The sequence below is a fragment of the Lissotriton vulgaris genome, chromosome 12 (assembly GCF_964263255.1).
Source record: "Lissotriton vulgaris chromosome 12, aLisVul1.2, whole genome shotgun sequence".
Classification (NCBI taxonomy): Eukaryota; Metazoa; Chordata; class Amphibia; order Caudata; family Salamandridae; genus Lissotriton; species Lissotriton vulgaris.
In genome coordinates, this window is record NC_141700.1 from 808,477,729 (window position 1) to 808,498,484 (window position 20,756).

The 20,756-nt window shown below is 45.4% G+C and overlaps 1 protein-coding gene across 1 annotated transcript in view; it reads right to left on the reverse strand.

The window, feature by feature from the left end:
* Window positions 1-4,941: 4,941 nt before the first annotated feature.
* LOC147678827 (olfactory receptor 6B9-like) overlaps window positions 4,942-20,756 on the reverse strand; it is a 32,445-nt gene continuing 16,630 nt past the window's right edge. Inside the window, exons 2-4 of the mRNA XM_086945747.1 lie at window positions 13,270-13,350; window positions 11,085-11,234; window positions 4,942-5,892 (exon numbers count right to left, since the gene is read on the reverse strand). Of these exons, the coding sequence (XP_086801873.1) occupies window positions 4,942-5,892; window positions 11,085-11,234; window positions 13,270-13,350 (1,182 nt within the window). The remainder of the gene's footprint in view (window positions 5,893-11,084; window positions 11,235-13,269; window positions 13,351-20,756) is intronic.

A 20,756-nucleotide genomic window follows, 5' to 3' on the forward strand; every position in this document is an offset into this window, starting at 1 on the left:
GTATATTTATTGTTTTTTATGTTGATATTTGATGTATAGTTCTTTGAACTATTTTTAACGCTTGGTTTATTAAATCAATGATTTTATTTGTCTGTCGATAACTCACTGATGTGTTGACAATACAAACTGTAATTTCATCTTCGGGAATGGTCTTTTGCCCTTAAATTACTGTCTAAGACAAGCAGTTACGATTGCCTAGGTTGATGTTTACATATATTCTTTGTTTTCAATACTTCCTGCTTGTTTTTTTACTATGTGGCTATTTTGTGTAGGTGGCAAGGGTGTTTTCATCATAGGTCTGCATGTGTTCTTTGTTTTCCATTCCTCCTGCATTTTGTTTAACCATGTGGATGGTGGCCATTTTGGGTAGGCAGCCAATGTGCTTTTGCTATACGCCTGCCTGCATGTGTTCTTTCTTTTCCATGCCTCCTGCTTGCTGTTTGACCATTTAGCTGGTGGCCACATTATGTAGCCAGCCTGTGCGTGTTTGCCACAGGCCTTCATGTGCTCTTTGTTGTGGCCATGCCTCCTTGCTGGTTGTTGTTTAACCATGTGGCTGATTGCCATTTTGTGTAGCCTGCTTTTGCCATCGGCCTGCCTGTGTTCTTTGTTGTGGCCATGCCTCCTTGCTGTTTGTTGTTGTTTGAGTGGCTGACAGTCATTTTGCATATCCAGCCAGTGTGCTTTTGCCATAGGCCTGCATGTGTTCTTTGTTGTGACCAAGCCCCCTGCTGGCTGTTGTTGTTTGACCATGTGACCGGAAGCCGTTGTGTGTCTGGGGTGAGTGTCTGAAAAGTTTCAGCATTCTGTCCATCATCTCCTTTTGTTTGCTTCAACATACACAGTTTATTAAAGAGCACAATCTATTAGACCCAACTCCATTTGGCTTCACATCAGAACACAGCACCGAGACAGCACTCATCAAAGTCACGATTGAGCTTAAAACCATCCTAGATGAAGGCGGCAATGCAGCTTTGATATTTCTGGACCTATCCGCAGCCTTTCACACCGTAGATCACTCGATACTATGCTGTTGTTTAACGTCTATTGGCATAAAGGGTTCAGCCTTAGAGCTACTCAGATCATTTCTAAAGGATAGGGAAAATACGGTGATGCTAGACAGCTTCAGTTCCAACATCTTCTCGCTACGACGTGGGGTTCCGCAGGGGTCCTCGTTCAGTCCCACCCTTTTTAACCTATATGTAGCTGAACCTGCCCGCTGACTCGATCCTTCGGTCTATCACTTATCTCTCACGCAGATGACACACAAACTGTGCTATCTGCTGTAAATGAGTCTATCCACACCAGCTCTTAGCTTCATAACTGTATGAGAGCAATCAGCACCTGGAAGGGCAGGCACTGCTCAAAGTTAAATTTGGATAAGACAGAGATCATTCTCTTCAGAAATAATTCTCACTATTGGACTCCAGATAGCGGGCCATTCAAAATGAGTCCACTCCCAATGCCGACCACTAAAGACAAGAGTTTGGGGGTGACAAGCTAATGCCACTGAATCTGTCTGTTACAATACGTTAAGACCATCAACAAGATATTTTCTTATATATCTATACCTATAGGAAAACAGTCATATTCTTCCTCGTCCTATCTAAAATTGACTATTGAAATGGTTTACACATCAATCTTCAAAAACAATACATTAACAAATTGCCGGCTCGCCAACATTACGCTGCCAGGGTACTCCTTCTTCTCCCTAAACATCGCTCAGTATCCCTTGCCATCAAGGAACTGCAGTGACTCACCATCAGGAATTAGATCAAATTCAAAACCCTCTGTCTCACTTTTAGCGCCTTGCATGGCATGAGTCCTGAATTCCTGAGACAAGCTATCTCCTGGTGTGCCGCTAGCAGGAATCTCAGAACTTTGGGAACCTATAAAGTGATGACCTTCAGATTCAAGAAAACGAAACGGGGTGTCAGCAGCTTCCTTTGCTGGAGCGGCTAGACACTGGAATCTACTGCCTCCCCACATTAGATCTACATCTTCATTACAGGTTACCAAAAAACGTCATAAAACCTAGCTTTCTTAACTTTCTAGTCCTAAATGGTTGCCCATTTAGTCTGTGTAGCTATCAGCGCCAGGACACCCTCAAGTGTACATTACGCTTTATAAATTTTTTTAACATAACATGACATAAGCCCCTCTGTCATCTCTGTGTCGCATTTCAAGAGGTTGCATGTCAGCCTTTGAAAAAATGCTCTGCAGGGAAAGAATCTTAGCCCAAAACAATTCCACCAGCTTAGCTGAGGGGGGAAAAAGATGTTAAACATAGTGAGACTAAGTGCAGAGCCCCGAGGGACTCTAACTGACACCTTTCGACTGGTAGAAGAATAGGGGGGCAGCCAAACTTCCCGTCTCCTGTCCTCAAGAATGGACCTAAGCAAAGCATTATCTCCAATGCCAATCTCACAAAAGTGTGCGAGCAGCATGTTAGGTGGGACTGCCCTGCTTCCTGCATCAATGGTGCATCCTATACAATATGAGACCTACACCAAGGCAGTCTCAGCACTATGCCTAGGTCTAAACCCGACTGGCTTGGATAAAGAAGCCCTTTGGCCTCTAGATATTTGGCAGCTGTTGATAGATACATTTTCCAACTATTTTAGCAGGCGTGGACGAAGGGAAATAGGTCTATAATTGCCTGGGACATCTGGATCCTCTCGAGGCTTTCTTAGTAGAGGAACCATTTTTGCTCTCTTCCAACATGGAGGAACCGCAGCAGTGACAAGGGACTGATTCAACACCGCATTCCGAATGGGGTTGATCATGTCCACACCTAAAACCAAAATGGTAGGAGGAGAAGGATCATTAGGAGAGGCTGATTTAAGGTTTAAAATGGCTGTCCCAGAGTCTTCCAGGGAGGTAGAATTGAAGTCCGAGAGGCCGCAGGAACCCGGTAGAGCCATCTGACCTGTGCAACCAAGAGTCACATCTGAGATAGAAATGACAGGAAGACTGTTCTGTATCACTTGGACTTTGTTGTGGAAGAATAGTGTGAGTTGCTCACACCAACTCATGGATGGATACTGGCCACCGGATTGGTAAAATCCTTCACAATCTTAAAGATTTCCCTGTGTTTGTTCGCAGCTTTTCCTACACACCCCTCACAATACTTTCTCTCTGTGAGGTTTATCAGGGTCACATATTGTTTTAAGCTACTTTGACTAATATTTTTGATTCAAGGCTATCGTTTTTTCTCTATGCCCACTCTGTCTTTTACATAGCTTTTTCTCTTGTATAAGAGCATCAGAGAGCAGGGGCTCGAGATCTCTTTGCTACTGGAGGCGTGAGCGGGGCGAGGGGCAAGTTTCACCTCCATAGTACGCAACCAATGATCATATTGCATCACGGTGCAATCAATGGAACCTGAGAGGGGTGCAATAGTATCTTTCAAAGCCGCCCGCAAATTGTCACCAATAATTTGAGATAAAGGATGAAATAGTGGCCTAGTAACATTGTCCTGTTGGTCCGGACGGGAGGTAGACCAATTAAATTGGATCAAAAAGTGACCTGTTCAGACTAAAGGAATGGAGTCTGACAAGGACAGATAAAAGTTAGAGAACACTAAATCTATTTTATATGTCCTCCTTTGTTAGTGGGCATCGCAACCATTGAGTAAATTCCAAGGGAAACATATGGGCTTGGGATGGGCAGTAACAATTATTTAATTTCTTTATTTGATTTCCCCTGAATTCCCCTGCCTAGCACTGGTGTCCCATGGACTCTGGATGGACATTAGCAATTAATTAATTTATTTATTTGATATTCTCTGAACCTTCTGCCTCCCACAGCAGTCCCATGGACTCTGGAGTGATACCAACCGTTAAGTTAATTACTTAGGTTTTTTCTTCACCGCGCGCCTCCCATAGGTGTCCTGTGGGCCCTGGGTGGGGACCATGAATTATTTAATTCATTTATTTGATTTTTCCCTGAATTCCCTGCTTCCCACATGAATCCTATAGACCCTGGATGGACACTATCAAACATTTCTTCATTTATTCGTTATGTCTCTGCACCACCTGCCTCCAACAGGAGTCCAATGAGCCCTGAAGAATGGACAGCAGAAAAATGTGTAATTCATTTATTCAATGTTCCCTGAACGTCATTACCATCCATGGGAGTCCCGTGGGCCACCGTTGTGTCTTTTTCTTTATGATTCCTTTTTTTGATGACAATGCAGTAACCACCATTTTGTGGAGCCAACAAGTGTGTTCTTGGTGGTCAATTTGTCTTTGTTTTCCATGTCTTCTTCTTCTTCCGTGGCCATGTGATGGATGAGCTACCTATATCAATTTGGCGTTCCTTTATAGTTTTAGTTACCCTCTTTCCTTTAACTTAAAATATTAAACTCCTTTTTTCCCTCACAATTTTCTCCTTTTTTCATGAATTCTAAAGGATCTGTTCCCATCGTAGCTTTTGTTCCCATTAAAAACCTTAATAATTGAACAAATAAAACGTAGCCAGGCACCTTGTCCAACCCTTCAAGAATTGATTGACAGGGCAACAGGCATACCTTGAGAATGGCCACAGACTATGACTTGAATGACAGACACAGCAGAGAACATAGAGCCGTAAAAACTACTGAATGATAACTGTGCATGACATTTAATATAAATACTGTATGATACAATAAATTGAATGGATAGAAACTGTACTTAAACAGGGCACATAAAAATGATTGATAAAACATGTGCAACCAAGTAGGGAATATCAAAAGGGAACCAAAGAGACAATGTAAGATTAGAAATGTATATAACTGTGATTAGAAAAATAATAATTTAAAAAAAATCAAGAATTTAAGGTGTGTAATAGAATCAAGGCATCTGAAAAGGCAAAGGCAACTGTGAATGAAAACCACAAAGAAATATAGGAATAACAGCTGCTTTATATCCATGTTAACAGACTTTGCTTGGATTCTGTAGATTAAGGTATCTTGTGTAGTGCCTTCATCCAGGTCTCCCTTATTTCCTTGTTCCGCAGCGTGTATATGATGGGATTGAGCAGCGGCGTTGCAACAGAGTAGAGGAGGGACAAGGCTTTGTTTAAGTTAAGGGAGCTTTCACTTTTTGGTGTGGCGTAGATTGCAATCAGCGGGCCAAAATATGTACTGACCACAGCAAGGTGGGAGCTGCAGGTGGAGAATGCTTTGTTTCTCCCAGTGGCTGATGGGATTTTCAAGATGGCCGACATGATGTAAACATAAGACAAGATGATTAGCAGAAAAGGAATTGATAAAATTAAAAAAGACATGATGAAAACATACAGTTCAATGTAAGAAGTTTCTGAACAGGCTGTTTTCAGAATTGGAGCAAATTCACAAAAAAAGTGGTCTATAACTTTTTCACCTGAAAATCTTAATCTTTGCAGTAGGATTACTGTGACAAATGGGGGTGCAAACCCTCCAACCCAGGCACTGGCAAGTAGCTTAACACAAATTGCCCGGTCCATGAGAGCGCTGTAATGCAGGGGGAAGCATATGGCGGTGTACCTGTCGTAAGCCATGACCATCAGAAGGAAGCACTCACTGGTCAACAAGGAAACAAAGAAATAGAACTGCATGAGGCAACCAGCAAAGGAAATGGAGCTGCCGTGTGTCAGTAAGCCCGAGAGCATGCTGGGAGCTGTGCTAGTGGAGTACCAGATTTCCAGGAAAGAGAAATTGCCCAGAAAAAAGAACATCGGTGACTGGAGGCGCTCGCTAACAGCTACCGTGGCAACAATGATGCTATTACCAATAATAGTGAACACATAGATGGTGACGAACAGCAGGAAGAGGAGGGGCTTCAGCTCTGGAATGACGTGAAGACCCAGAAGAAGGAATTCGCTGGCACTTGTGACATTTTCTGAACATGTTGTAGGAGTCATGATTGGCTTCTGCGAAAGTAAGAAGTAAAATCTAAAACAATTGAAGAATTCAATTAATAATAGAAATGAAAAAAAAATCCTTTTTAGGCTAAACAAAACATGTGGAGGCCGAATGTAATAGATGACCCCTGTGGTTTCATGACCACATTCGTTTTGGCGAAAATTGAATTAAATGGATTGATAATGGTGACAATCCACATTCCATGATATTCTGTAAAGTGGATCATGACAGGTGCTTCTTTCAGTCTAGCTCAGGGTGAACCCACAGGAGTGCTGACTCTTCTGGGTCCATGAGCACTGGCCACCTTTGATTCAGAGCACGCCTTTAAGAAGGCGCGCCGCACACACAGGGACAGTGCACCCTATACCAATCAAAGAGCTCCATGTTTCAAAGTGCAGGTGGAAGGCCGTGTGCAGCCTGCACGTTAAAGAGCTCCCCTTGCAGGTCACTTGCGTCACTGCACTTACCGAATGGGGGGTGTCTAGGCTGTGCATGGGACACCCTCTGCCCCTCCAGAGGTCTGGCTTAACCTCTTAGCAGCTATGGAACGCCCAGCTCCAGTGCTGAACATTCCATTGTGCAGGTGAGGTTCGAACGTCCAACGGCCCACGGCAGCACTCCTGAGGTAGTGGTGCCGTCGGCCGTTGGAATAGGCGCAGCACCTAAGAGGCTAAAGACTCCCAATGGCAGTGTGTTTCTGAGTCCATGGCCATTATATAGTGGCAGAGGCAAAGTAATTCCCTCATTTGCATGGGGCCACGCACTCCAGAAGAAGAGGGGGTACCCCTTGAAGATAGTGCTGCTGCTACACGTGTGCTGGTGTGATCATTATTACAGAAAGGGTTGCACAAGCGTCTGCTGCCCCTTTTGTAATACAGTAGTGCCCTGGAGTTCGCAAAGCAGGTGAACACGCCTTTTGCACCCTCGAGCACCATGTGTGGTATGACACTTGATATCACCACAATAATTAGAAGCATATATACATTTATCAAAACAAGAGCAGTTCTTGGTCCATGCCAACAAACTGAGGGCAGACATCAGCAACCACTTGGTGTGAGGGGCAAAATAGGGCAGAGTAAACAAGAATGATTTTCCAAGACTAGAAGAGACTTTCAAATACATTTTAACGGAATTCCTGCTGGTTTTAGGCCGGATGTCAACTGAACTAGACCACGGGCAGTACAAAGGAAAGGAGCTACATGTGTGTGCCATGGGGACCTTTCTGAGCCCAGTTGTCATGGCCAGTAGTGTGTGTGCAGCCAATGTTCTGCAACATTTGCAGTAGACCATGCTAAAACACATCAGTTGGCACCCACAGTTTAATGTAGTCTTCACAGACATAAATAGCATTGTTTCATGGCCTCTCTGCACATGAAGATTGCTAGATGTGATTGAGCAATTACATGTGTACAAATACAGACAGAACGACTGAGGGTTAGGGAACACTCTCAAGGCAAACAAAGCTGTTGTGAGAACTTGGGTTCTGGTTGACAGGGGTGTGAGCCCTGGTCAAGCAACAGACACAATCACTAGCAGAGAGAACCACACAAAATCATCAAATCATCAAATTAACCTGTGTTTAACTATAGGCAGCTTGGGACAAAAAACAGGCAGGCTTAACTTAGAGGCATTATGTAAAGTATTTATGTAGCGCACAAACAGAAATAACGCGCAAACACAACACAAGAACAATCCCAAATCAACTTAGAAGAATAGAGTAAATCTCAATAAATCATTTTACACCAAAACAACAAAAATCCAATTAGTAGAACTGGAGTTATGAATTGTTTGAGATTTTAGTGAAATCTAGCACATAAAGATCAGATCGCCAACCATGGCCATCTGCTCGTGTGAGTCTGGGTCACAGTCAAAAGTTAAGGCTGACTGCGATGAAACACGGTTAGGATTCAAGATGTAGATTGGGCCTGGTCAGTGCTTACGTTTGGACTTGGAAAAATTATTGGAGAAACATTTCTTAGAAGGTAGAAATTCAGTAGGGCAAGGCTGCAGTAGTGTACCTGGAGGCAGTATCATTGTCGAATGACTGTGGAGCCCTTTGGCTAAGCACCTCTGAAAAAGATTTGCTGCTGTGGCAAAGAATGTACCAAGAGAAGACGCAAAGTCAATCCGACTGCCAATGCACCTTAAAAGGATATGCAAGCAGGTTGATCCAGGTCTTCTCATGGTTCTAAATCGTCAGGTTTAAAAATTGACCACCTGGGCACCTTTAGCACCACAGGGTACAGGGTACAGGACTGATGAGACACGTCTTGGGTGTTCATGACTCACGCAGGCAGGGTCCAGGTGCAGGTAAATGGTGGAAGTCTTTTTTGTACCAGTGGCTCTGAAAAGGAGGCCAGCAAACAAGCCCTTGAAGTCACTTCTGGCAATCCTGGGCAAAAGTGAAGATGTAGGGATCAACAACAGGGCTTGCCTCTGAGGGGTCAAGGCAGGCTCCAGGCAGCAAAGCATTCCTTTCAGGTACAGAGCAGTCTGGCAGAGTGCATAGCAGGTTACGGCAGCAGGTGGTGCTCTTGGAGTTCATCCACAGGCCCTGTAGAGAACTGAAGAATGGGTTTGAATGCCCCGTGTTTATACCCTGGTACCCCTCTTCTGGAAGGTGGGTGAGGTTTCTGGAAAAGGTTCTTTGAAGTGCTTGGAATTTCCTGACTCCCCTGCCCTGGCTCCAATCTGGCTGCAATGACAATATAGGGTTGTTAGACCTTTTAATGCGTAAGTGGGTCTGTGCTCAACTCCACCCACCCATCCAACCAGTTGATGGTCCATTGAGGCACACCTAATTTGTCCATTGTGTGACTGTCTGGGAGAAATTAACACAGTCTAACTGTCAGCTACACTCAGTCATGTGGACCAACACAGGCTACAGGCACAAAGGGCTAAAGGCAGCAAAATGCATTTTTTTTAAAGTGATGTTTTCTAATTGTAATGGAAAATCTGACTTTACAATTAAAGAGCATTTATCATTACAATTTCAAAGGTACCAAATATGACATATCTGAGTTCTCCCAATTGGAAATTACACATATTAAATATAATAAGGAATCCTCTATGGAGGGGTAGGCCTCTTCACAGGGGAAAATAAATTTAGGAGTTTTTCACTACCAAGACATGTAAAACTTAAAAGTACCAGTCCAACCATTTAATTACACAGCACCCGGCACTATGGGCTACCTGGGGCCTACCTCAGGAGTGATTTATATGTAATAAAAGGGGAGTTTAAATCTTGGCAAGGGAGTTTAAATGGCAAGTCGGCATGGTAGAGTGACAGTGCAAACATGCTGCAAGTGCAGGCCTAGAACTTATAGCTATAAGTGCTACAGTCCCACTGGTAGCCTTTAATTTAAAGGCTCTGCATATATGATATTACCACTCTACAAGGGACTTTCAAGTCAATTAAATAGGCCCCTTAGCTATATGCCAATAAAACCATGTTTAGGAGACGAAGCACTTTAGCACTGTGTTATACTGCAGCTGTTCAGCCTGAGTGCCTGGGAGAGAGAATATGGGTGAATGGAATGTTTGTGTGTGTAAGTGTCAGTTGGAGATGAGCTGAGCAGCAGTGAGGCTGCTCCTTGTGGGGCTCTCATCCTGGAAACATCTTACCTACAATAAATCTACTTGGAAACGTACCTGGACTACTTATTTTATTTACAACACACTGTTTAGCAGTGGTAAAGTGCACAGAGTCATAAGGCCGGCGGATGCAAAAATCCATCACAAATTGGAGGCAAGTAGGCACATGTTATGAGGAAAGACCATCTTAAGTCTGTCCGGTCTAACACTTATTCTCCCAGCAGAAGGTGGGGAGAACTAGCCAACCTCCTGGGAGTTCTCATCACTAAGGCGGAAGAACCTGGAGCAAAAACTTCAGGGGAAGACCACCCTAAGTTTGATAGGTCTAACAGCTGTAATATGTAATCAATCTGCAATTAGGTTAAGATTCCAGCAATAGACAAAGTGGACTGGGTTTTAAGGTTTGACAAATAAGGCAATGGATTCTGTAAGGAATCTTTATTTCAAAAAAATAAAAATGTATTAATCTTTAGCCAAAACGCAAAGATGGCCAACATGTGTTTCGCAACATGTCGCTTCCCGTTAGACCTGGCATCTATTGGCATGTTTCTCCTGTCTTTTTTGCCTTCTGACTTCCTGTTTTTGATGGTATGTTGAACTTCGTTTTTGTTGGTTTCGTGTCTCTCACACTTTTTCACTGCTATTCGGTGCTAAAGTGCAAGTACTCCTACTGTAAATGGTGTTATGATTTGTTTTCCATGATGTGAATGTTTGATCTACTAGTAAGTCCCTAGTACAGGGCACTGTGCGTGCCCAGGGCCTCTAAGTCAAATGCTACTTGTGGGCCTGCAGCATGGGTTGTTCCACCCAAACAAGTAGCTTTTCAAAGGTGTCTCAGACCTGCAACTGCAGTGTCTGTGTGCAGTTTTCAATTGCTATGTCGACCTGGCAATTCCACCCACTTGCCAGGCCCCAACCTTCCCTGTTACTACATGTAAGGCGCCCCTAAGTTAGATGCAAGGTAACTCCAAGGCCTGGTGCTGTTTATGTGAAACGTATGACAAGTAGTAATGTGTTTTACACGTCCTGTTAGTGAAATACTGTGCAGTTCGTTTTTCACTATTGAAAGGGCTAGCTCACCCATAGACTATCACTGGAACTGCAATATAACATTTTACAAGTGTAACTTTCAATTGGGAACAGCTAGAGATTTGAAGTTAGTTAGTGAAGGCGGTTGTTAGATTGTGGTCGAAAATGCTACTTTTAGAAAGTGGGCATTTTCTTAGTAAACAGTCCTGTTTATCTCTGCCTGTTTGTGTTTTCACCTCCTGATTTTGAAATGACAGGAGCTGGGGAGGTGCATTCACTCTAGACAGTCACAGGGGTGTGGAGGGTTTGAGGTGTGTCCTGCCTTTCCTGGGTGACTTATAGCCAGACTGAATAGACCTCTCTGCATTAAGAGTGCTAGGAGGACTTTTTCACTAGCACCTGCATAGGCTGTGTCTGCTCTGCACAATAATGTCTCCACCTCCTATAGTGGAGCTGGACATGGCAGGACAGAACTGGTTTTTACAGAGCCAAATAGACTTTCTGCCTAAGACTTCAAAGGGAAAAGTAGTAGAAATATTGGGGCCCAGAACTCAGTACTTTTGAACTAAAGACCTACCAAGAAGAAGAGCTGTGCGTTGCTTTGTAGGGTTGGCCTGCAAAGTTTCTCAAGGGGCTTGAAGTAGAGCTTTACTCCTGTTGAAAGTCTAAAGCACAGCAAAGACTTCACCATCCTCTGGATACCCGCATGTGGAACTGCGTGTTTCATCTGTCACAGAGGGAAAAGCAAATTGACCCTGTCAATGATGCCGCTGTCAGCTTCATGACCTGTTGGCACCACAGAGACCATGACCAGCATTGCACTGCAACTCTAGACTCACCGATGACGCCACCCGACTCCACCACTGAGCCATTCCTTGCAGGGTGAACTGAGGACACCGCACTTCACATCGCCTTGCTTCACATCACCACCTGGCCTCGCTGATGACGATGTTCCACGACGACAATGATGCAGTTGCCTGCTCTGTCGTCTACGGAGCACCTCTGGTAAGTTACTAAACGTACCTCCCCATCCCACACCATAGCCTTGGCCCACCGATGCCAGCGCCATCAACTACAAATTGTCAACCGACAACTCTGCTTTCGTTGTGACCTGTGGGCCTACACACTGCATGGCCCCACTTCGCACTGTAGCCTTGGGTATACTGACGACAGCACTTCAACAACGACGTTGCCGCTGCTTGCACCTCGATGTGCACAGCAACAAGCACCACCCCACTTGGTACCATTATCCTGGTCTCACAACGCCGCTGAATGCCATCACTGAGTGTCTGTCTGCACTGGAAGCGTACTCTACACCGCACTGCTCTACTTCGCACTGCAGCCCCAATGCCTGCCGACACCGGCACTCCTGACTTCAGCTTCGCGAAGTTCAATCTGTAACTTGTGTTACTTCAATGGCCAGACAACTCCTTCATCGACTTCCGAGACGGACACCAGCCAATGCTGTCTTTTCGGAGCTTATCACAACGTCCACGATGCCCGTCATTTCCGAAGTACTGTTTGCGTGTTTTCTGACACCTTAGCTAGCTAGCAACACCGTGGTTGGCCTGAACTCTTGGATTTGTTTGATCTCGATGCCGTGATAGCCCTGGAGGGAGCTATCGACTTCAAGGAACTGTATTTTAAGTCTATTTTTACAGCATTCATATTTTGATTTCTGTATGTTAGATTGTTATTGTTTTGGTCTTGCTTAACACAGATAAATATTGCCAATTTTCCTAAAACTGGTATGGTGTCCTTTTGTAGTGTTTCCACGGTGTTACTGTATGTAATGTGCAAATGCTTTGCGCACTGCCTCTGAGATAAGTCTGACTGCTCGTGCCAAGATACCAAGGGGGCTAGCAGGGGTTATTTTAGAAGTGCAATCCCCTTACCCTGACTAGAAGGATGGGTCCTTACTTGGACAGGGCAAAAACCGGCCATCAAGAGACCCTGATTTCTAACACTTACCAACAGTACCAAATATTAATCCCCCTTCATATTCTTGAAATAGCGGTCATCCAATTTAACATTGACATTTGTATGTCAGAATGTTAAAACTATTAGCAAGTAAAATAGTTTTTGTTTTGTAACAGTAGCTTACAAAGCCACAAAATCGGAGATAAAACCAGCGCCCTATTTACAAGAGGGTGCAAACATGCATAATCGCATGTTAGCAGCCTTTGTCCCACCGCCTCACTTTGCATCTCTAATGAGATGCAAAGTGGGTGTCACTGGGTGAACCCTGGATGGTCTACCTTGCAAATATCGCTGATGTTTACATCACAATATTTACAAGGCAGCCCACATGATTTTAGCAGACGTTAGATTTTGGCAAAAACTGCAGTTTTCGCCAAAATCTAATGTCTGCTAAAATCCTGACTTAGCCATTCCTGACATAGGGGGTGGATTAGGCTTATGCTGATGCTGTGGGTTGTTTCAGCGAGGTTATCACCCTTTTGCATGGATCATTGCTGGAAAACCAGCGATGTTCCCTGCAAAAGTCGATAACCTCGCTATCTCTGGATTTGTTAATGCCCTGGAGTAACGCGTTGTTAATTACGCGCTACCAGGGCGATAAATACCAGAGATAGGCTGCGATAATATAATTATCGAGAAGCACGGCCATCGATAATTATCACTGGCCGTTGTTAATATGCCCCCACCGCCCCTCTCCATGCTGTCGGAAAGAGAAGAGAAACCAGTCAACTCTTTCCTGACAATGGCTGGATCTACCTCTTGGAGACCCCTTCCACACTGACCTGAACAGCTGCATTCCTTGTCCTGCAGCTGCAGCTGTCCTGCTTAAAGGAGCCCTGAACAGCCTCCTCTTCCTCAGTGGCCTGCAAGGAAGAATAGCAAAGATAAAACAGAAAAGTTGATCAATAACTTATACTGAGCAACAATGCAGCATACAAAGGAGGAAATGGAACCGATAAACTGATGAAACTCACCGAGCTTTAAAATGACCCAGGAGCTTCCATTGCAAGCAAAAGAGCTCGAAGTCCGGCTTCTTGCAATCCCAGGGAGAATCAGCAGGGAATATTACTGACCCCTGCTTATGTGCACCCAGTGTCCCGCCCCTCTGCCCCTGCCAGAGTTGTGTACAGAGCGCTATCTCAGCAGGGACACCTCAACCAGAAGTATCAACACCCCGTGTATCCATCAATCTAGTGCCATCTGCAGAGGAACCCTTCCTGCCCCCCCCACCCCCCCACCCTCCTTGCCTTGCGCCGGGCTCCATTCATGACAGATAGTCTGTGAGTTCCCCCAAGGTCCAGTGCCTCTTGGTACAGAGACCCCGCTCCTCCTCTTACCCTTTAGATAGACCTACAATGTCTTTGCTGCTGGAGCCCCATGACTGTGCTCGATCTTTGGGTTTCACGTAAAGGGGTACTCCTTTCAACTTGAAGTAATGAAGCTGTGCTTAATGTGTGAAATGAAATAAAATAAAAGCAGGGGCTCAAGGATTTCTCAGGAGCCCACCGCGGGTGCTGACTCCACCCCAAGCCTATTTCTTTCACCTGCATACACCTTCTGTCCTTTATCTCTTTTTCATTGCTACTTTCGTCCCCTGTCCCTTTTTCCTATCTTTCTCTTTTACTTCTTTCTCCCTTTTCTGCCTTTTTTCCATCTTTATCAGGTTCAAAGCTTGATGATAAAATTAGGTTCCAGTGCCCAAAATGGAATACCGGTGCCCACCGCCTGCACCTACTGGCGCATCATTGTTGCACACTTCTTTGCCACAGCCATGACACACAATGTTACTTGAGATTGACAAAGCCAAACACATCTTAATGTCATTGCTTTGCGCCATATTTTACACAAAACGAAAAGCAAGGCAGGGCAGTACACTGGTTTGTGGTACCTTGCACCATGAAGCCATGACATGGGGGGAGCCTGGGTGTTCCCATACATGTCTCCATGGATTCTGAAGCCTTGACATGGGGGGAGCCTGGGTGTTCCCATACATGTCTCCATGGATTCTGAAGCAAACCCGGATTGCTTTGGTTCCAGAGATTTGGCCCAGAGCTGCTTGCTGCCAGACCGCTGGGGAAGTGATCTTTGGTCACCTGGTCACCACCCAGTGTCTCCTGGGGCAGTGTGGGGTGCTGAGTGCCCGCTGTTATGGTCAGGGGCATGTCGGCCCATGGGGAGGGCTTTGGCGGTGAAGGCTAGCTAGATGGCGGCGATGCTCAGTCTGGTGAGCCAGGCCATGTGAAGGAGTTGCGCTGTCAGGCATTGGTCCAGTACTGCAGGGTGTCAAGGGTCCCCAAATGTGGTCGAGGGGAGACCTCCAGTCGAGGACCCTTGAGTGGCAGGAGGAGAGGAGTCTGGCCCGCAGAGGCATTGGCAGACGCGGAGGGCTCTTACTTGACAGCAATGGTGCAGAGTTTGCAGTGGCAATGGAGCTGTTGCCAAGCTGGTTTCGGTGAAACGCGTTGCTGTTCCTCTGGTATGGTGAGTGGGAGGATGTAGTCTCCCTTTATGCTGATGAAGTCTTGCTTTCTCTTGCTCAGCTAGTCCGGTCCCAGCCGACGGTGATGGAGATGCTTAGAATCTTTGGGCAGTTGACTGGGATAACTATTAACTGGGGGAAATCTATTATATTTCTGTTGCCCACATGGGGACCAGTGTGAGTGTGACCAGAGTAACTCATATGAACTGACGTCAGCTTTACTTACCTGGGAATCTATGTGAGCACCGATCGAAAACTGTTCTTTGACAACGAAGTGGGACGTATCCAGAGGATCTTCTGCAGGGATGTGGAGCCCTGACATCAATTCCCCCTCTCAATGATGTGTACAGCAGCCTTATACAAGAAGGTCTACCTTCCCAAATTCATATGTGCTGCAGAATTCTTTATGTGTGGTCCCAACAGATTCTTCTGGGCAGTGAAGGTGGAGATTCAGTCCCATTTTTGGGGGATGGGGTGCCCCACGAATCGCCCTCAGATTGTTGATGAGGAGTCTGATGGATGGGGGAATAGCCCTGCATGACCTGAAGCTGTACTACTGGGTTACCAGCCTTCTGACTGTTAATGACTCATTATTTGTGAACCAGAGGGAGGCGGCCTTTCTGGTGGACCGCTGGGAACTGGTGCCCCGCGATTTTTCATGATAGCTTTACCACACAAGGAGCCTAATGACCATTCAGAGGCCGACCGCCTCAGTGGTCAGGGCGTGGAGATGTGCAACTCGCGACACGGGCTGGGCAGATTTGAGAAGTTTGGCTGTACTTCGGTTTGTGTCGGCTACCATCTCTGGGATAGGATTGGGATCTCTAAGTGGGGGGCCTGCAAGGGGATACAGGGTTGCTGATGTTTGTAGAAGTGCATGGCCAATACGCATGCCAGGGGTACAATTATTGATCTCTTTGCAGGTCTGCTCCATCCTACACCGTCGGATCCCCTGCCCTCCAGACCTGGAGGACGAGAGTCCACTGGAGTGTCAGGCACTGGGAGTGCCACGCCATAGGCATGCCACATCCCAGTTGCACTCCTGTGCAATAGTCAGGCCTCATTGCAATAACTGATAGAGAAGTGGTAGAGAGACCTGGGCAGGCTGTAAGACGATCCATGGGGGCTGCCTGTAGGTACCTGGGAGAGGTTGCCATCCTGGTGGGTTTTAGACTTATACAAGTGAAACTGCTGCACTGAGCATACTTTACACACACAAGACTCAATGCCACACTGATTGTTGTCTGAGGGGCTGCTGTCAAAGGGGGACACTAGTACACAAATTGTGGGACTGCCCAAACTGAGGGTGTTCTGGACTGAGGTGTAACTGAAGCTTTCTCAGGTGTTGAGGGAGATTCCTAAGCTCCCCTCCCGGCTGGCCTCTCTGGCGGGGGTGCCCCGGGATGTGATGCATTGCTGGGGGAGTGCTTAAATCCAATTTGGAATGGTGTTAACAGGCTGAGGAGATGATATATTGGACTAGGGACTGCCCCTATTTGCTAAGATATGTGACCCTTGGTCAGAAGGTGAGGATGGGTGAAAGTACAGGACCCAATGCCCAAAATTGTGGAAGGAAGGGAAGCTGGCAGCTTTGAATGTCCTAGGGGAGGGGGAGTGCCAGGGGGTTGATGACTCTGGAGGCCTACACACTCAAGATTGGTCCTGCAGTACCATGGGAATGAGTATGCTTCATTACTATTAAACTGTCACCTGCTTTATCTTGTAGATTGGGTTTGCCTCACTGACTTGGGGTTTCATTTGCTGTACTTCACCTCACATTGCATATATTTTATGTTTCTGCTACGGCAAAATTAATAAAAAAATGATTTGGCAAAAAACGGATTTACTTAAGTAAATTGGAGTTGTGCCAAAATGATGCACCTACCCAAAGGTGTTTAACGAGTGGAAATATGTAACTTTTTCCTTGTTTCTTACTCCTGGTGCTCACACATAAAAAGAGGAATATGTCTCTAAGAACAGGTTTCGTGTTAAAAGGTATCCATTCCTGCACAAAAAACAAACCTTACGACAACCCAGACATCCTTGGACCATGGTGCAAGGGTGTCTGCATTGGTGCTAGCCAGCCAAAAGTGGGCCAGCTCAAGGCAAGAACAGAGGTGCACCATATCTTATATTTCTGCGCATTCCCTTTCATGCTAGGCAGAGTAGCACCTTCACTTGCTGCTTTGTGTCGCATGAAAGATTAGTAAATCTAGGCCTCTTTGTAAATTAACCACAATGTATCAATGGCAACTTTCTGACTGTTGGGTGGGCCTTGTTGATATGTTTTAAACTTTGAAACGAGGGCTCCACTTTCCAGGATAAAAGCACATATTTAGATCCCCCAACAGAAGTGGTGCAGCAAATGTAATTACATGAGTATCCAACTCTGAGCAAAATAAAGTCCTCTGGGCTCCCCTATTTGAATCAAATATTTACATTTTCCTCTATCCACAAAAAATGTGGGCGACCTTTTCCTACGCGGCTTTTCTGCATTCCATCTCCCCCCAAGGATTGTAAAAAGTTGCCTTAGGACCTAAAGTTAGTGAGTAAAAAGTGGGTGATGTGGGGGAGGAGTGGCAACTGTGGGCAATCAAAGAAGAAAGAAGAAACCAAGACAGTCAACATCCAAATGAACAAGATATCAGGAATCAGAATTACTTTTTCAGATCCGGAGCAGCAGCACATCACGGAGTGTGATCCTACTGATTCCCTCGAATGTAATAATTCAAAGCAAAGAAAATATATTAAGCAAGCCTGGAGAGAATTCAAATATATTAAGGCATAATTATTAAAGCGTTACATCACTCTTGCACCACGCAGTGGGACACAAGAGCGATGCAACTCTTATCTTGGATTTATCAAGCCACCTTGTGTGGCCCTGTATGGCTTAGTAAATATAGAGTAATGCAAACTGCGTTACATCACTCTTGCACCACGCAACGGGACACAAGAGCGATACAACTCTTATCTTGGATGTATCAAGCCACCTTGTGTGGCCCTGTATGGCTTAGTAAATATAGAGTAATGCAAACTGCGTTACATCACTCTTGCACCACGCAACGGGACACAAGAGCGATGCAACTCTTATCTTGGATGTATCAAGCCACCTTGTGTGGCCCTGTATGGCTTAGTAAATATAGAGTAATGCAAACTGCGTTACATTACTCTTGCACCACGCAATGGGACACAAGAGCGATGCAACTCTTATCTTGGATGTATCAAGCCACCTTGTGTGGCCCTGTATGGCTTAGTAAATATAGAGTAATGCAAACTGCGTTACATTACTCTTGCACCACGCAATGGGACACAAGAGCGATGCAACTCTTATCTTGGATTGATCAAGCCACCTTGTGTGGCCCTGTATGGCTTAGTAAATATAGAGTAATGCAAACTGCGTTACATCACTCTTGCACCACGCAACGGGACACAAGAGCGATACAACTCTTATCTTGGATGTATCAAGCCACCTTGTGTGGCCCTGTATGGCTTAGTAAATATAGAGTAATGCAAACTGCGTTACATCACTCTTGCACCACGCAACGGGACACAAGAGCGATGCAACTCTTATCTTGGATGTATCAAGCCACCTTGTGTGGCCCTGTATGGCTTAGTAAATATAGAGTAATGCAAACTGCGTTACATTACTCTTGCACCACGCAATGGGACACAAGAGCGATGCAACTCTTATCTTGGATGTATCAAGCCACCTCGTGTGGCCCTGTATGGCTTAGTAAACATAGAGTAATGCAAACTGCGTTACATTACTCTTGCACCACGCAATGGGACACAAGAGCGATGCAACTCTTATCTTGGATTGATCAAGCCACCTTGTGTGGCCCTGTATGGCTTAGTAAATATAGAGTAATGCAAACTGCGTTACATCACACTTGCACCACGCAACGGGACACAAGAGCGATGCAACTCTTATCTTGGATGTATCAAGCCACCTTGTGTGGCCCTGTATGGCTTAGTAAATATAGAGTAATGCAAACTGCGTTACATCACTCTTGCACCACGCAACGGGACACAAGAGCGATGCAACTCTTATCTTGGATGTATCAAGCCACCTTGTGTGGCCCTGTATGGCTTAGTAAATATAGAGTAATGCAAACTGCGTTACATCACTCTTGCACCACGCAACGGGACACAAGAGCAATGCAACTCTTATCTTGGATGTATCAAACCGCCTTGTGTGGCCCTGTATGGCTTAGTAAATATAGAGTAATGCAAACTGCGTTACATCACTCTTGCACCACGCAACGGGACACAAGAGCGATGCAACTTTTATCTTGGATGTATCAAGCCACCTTGTGTGGCCCTGTATGGCTTAGTAAATATAGAGTAATGCAAACTGCGTTACATCACTCTTGCACCACGCAACGGGACACAAGAGCGATGCAACTCTTATCTTGGATTTGTCAAGCCACCTTGTGTGGCCCTGTATGGCTTAGTAAATATAGAGTAATGCAAACTGCGTTACATCACTCTTGCACCACGCAACGGGACACAAGAGCGATGCAACTCTTATCTTGGATGTATCAAGCCACCTTGTGTGGCCCTGTATGGCTTAGTAAATATAGAGTAATGCAAACTGCGTTACATCACTCTTGCACCACGCAACGGGACACAAGAGCGATACAACTCTTATCTTGGATGTATCAAGCCACCTTGTGTTGCCCTGTATGGCTTAGTAAATATAGAGTAATGCAAACTGCGTTACATCACTCTTGCACCACGCAACGGGACACAAGAGCGATGCAACTCTTATCTTGGATGTATCAAGCCACCTCGTGTGGCCCTGTATGGCTTAGTAAACATAGAGTAATGCAAACTGCGTTACATCACTCTTGCACCACGCAACGGGACACAAGAGCGATGCAACTCTTATCTTGGATTTGTCAAGCCACCTTGTGTGGCCCTGTATGGCTTAGTAAATATAGAGTAATGCAAACTGCGTTACATCACTCTTGCACCACGCAACGGGACACAAGAGCGATGCAACTCTTATCTTGGATGTATCAAGCCACCTTGTGTGGCCCTGTATGGCTTAGTAAATATAGAGTAATGCAAACTGCGTTACATCACTCTTGCACCACGCAACGGGACACAAGAGCGATACAACTCTTATCTTGGATGTATCAAGCCACCTTGTGTGGCCCTGTATGGCTTAGTAAATATAGAGTAATGCAAACTGCGTTACATCACTCTTGCACCACGCAACGGGACACAAGAGCGATGCAACTCTTATCTTGGATGTATCAAGCCACCTCGTGTGGCCCTGTATGGCTTAGTAAACATAGAGTAATGCAAACTGCGTTACATCACTCTTGCACCACGCAACGGGACACAAGAGCGATGCAACTCTTATCTTGGATTTGTCAAGCCACCTTGTGTGGCCCTGTATGGCTTAGTAAATATAGAGTAATGCAAACTGCGTTACATCACTCTTGCACCACGCAACGGGACACAAGAGCGATGCAACTCTTATCTTGGATTTGTCAAGCCACCTTGTGTGGCCCTGTATGGCTTATTAAATATAGAGTAATGCAAACTGCGTTACATCACACTTGCACCATGCAACGGGACACAAGAGCGATGCAACTCTTATCTTGGATGTATCAAGCCACCTTGTGTGGCCCTGTATGGCTTAGTAAATATAGAGTAATGCAAATTGCGTTACATCACACTTGCACCACGCAACGGGACACAAGAGCGATGCAACTCTTATCTTGGATTTGTCAAGCCACCGTGTGTGGCCCTGTATGGCTTAGTAAATATAGAGTAATG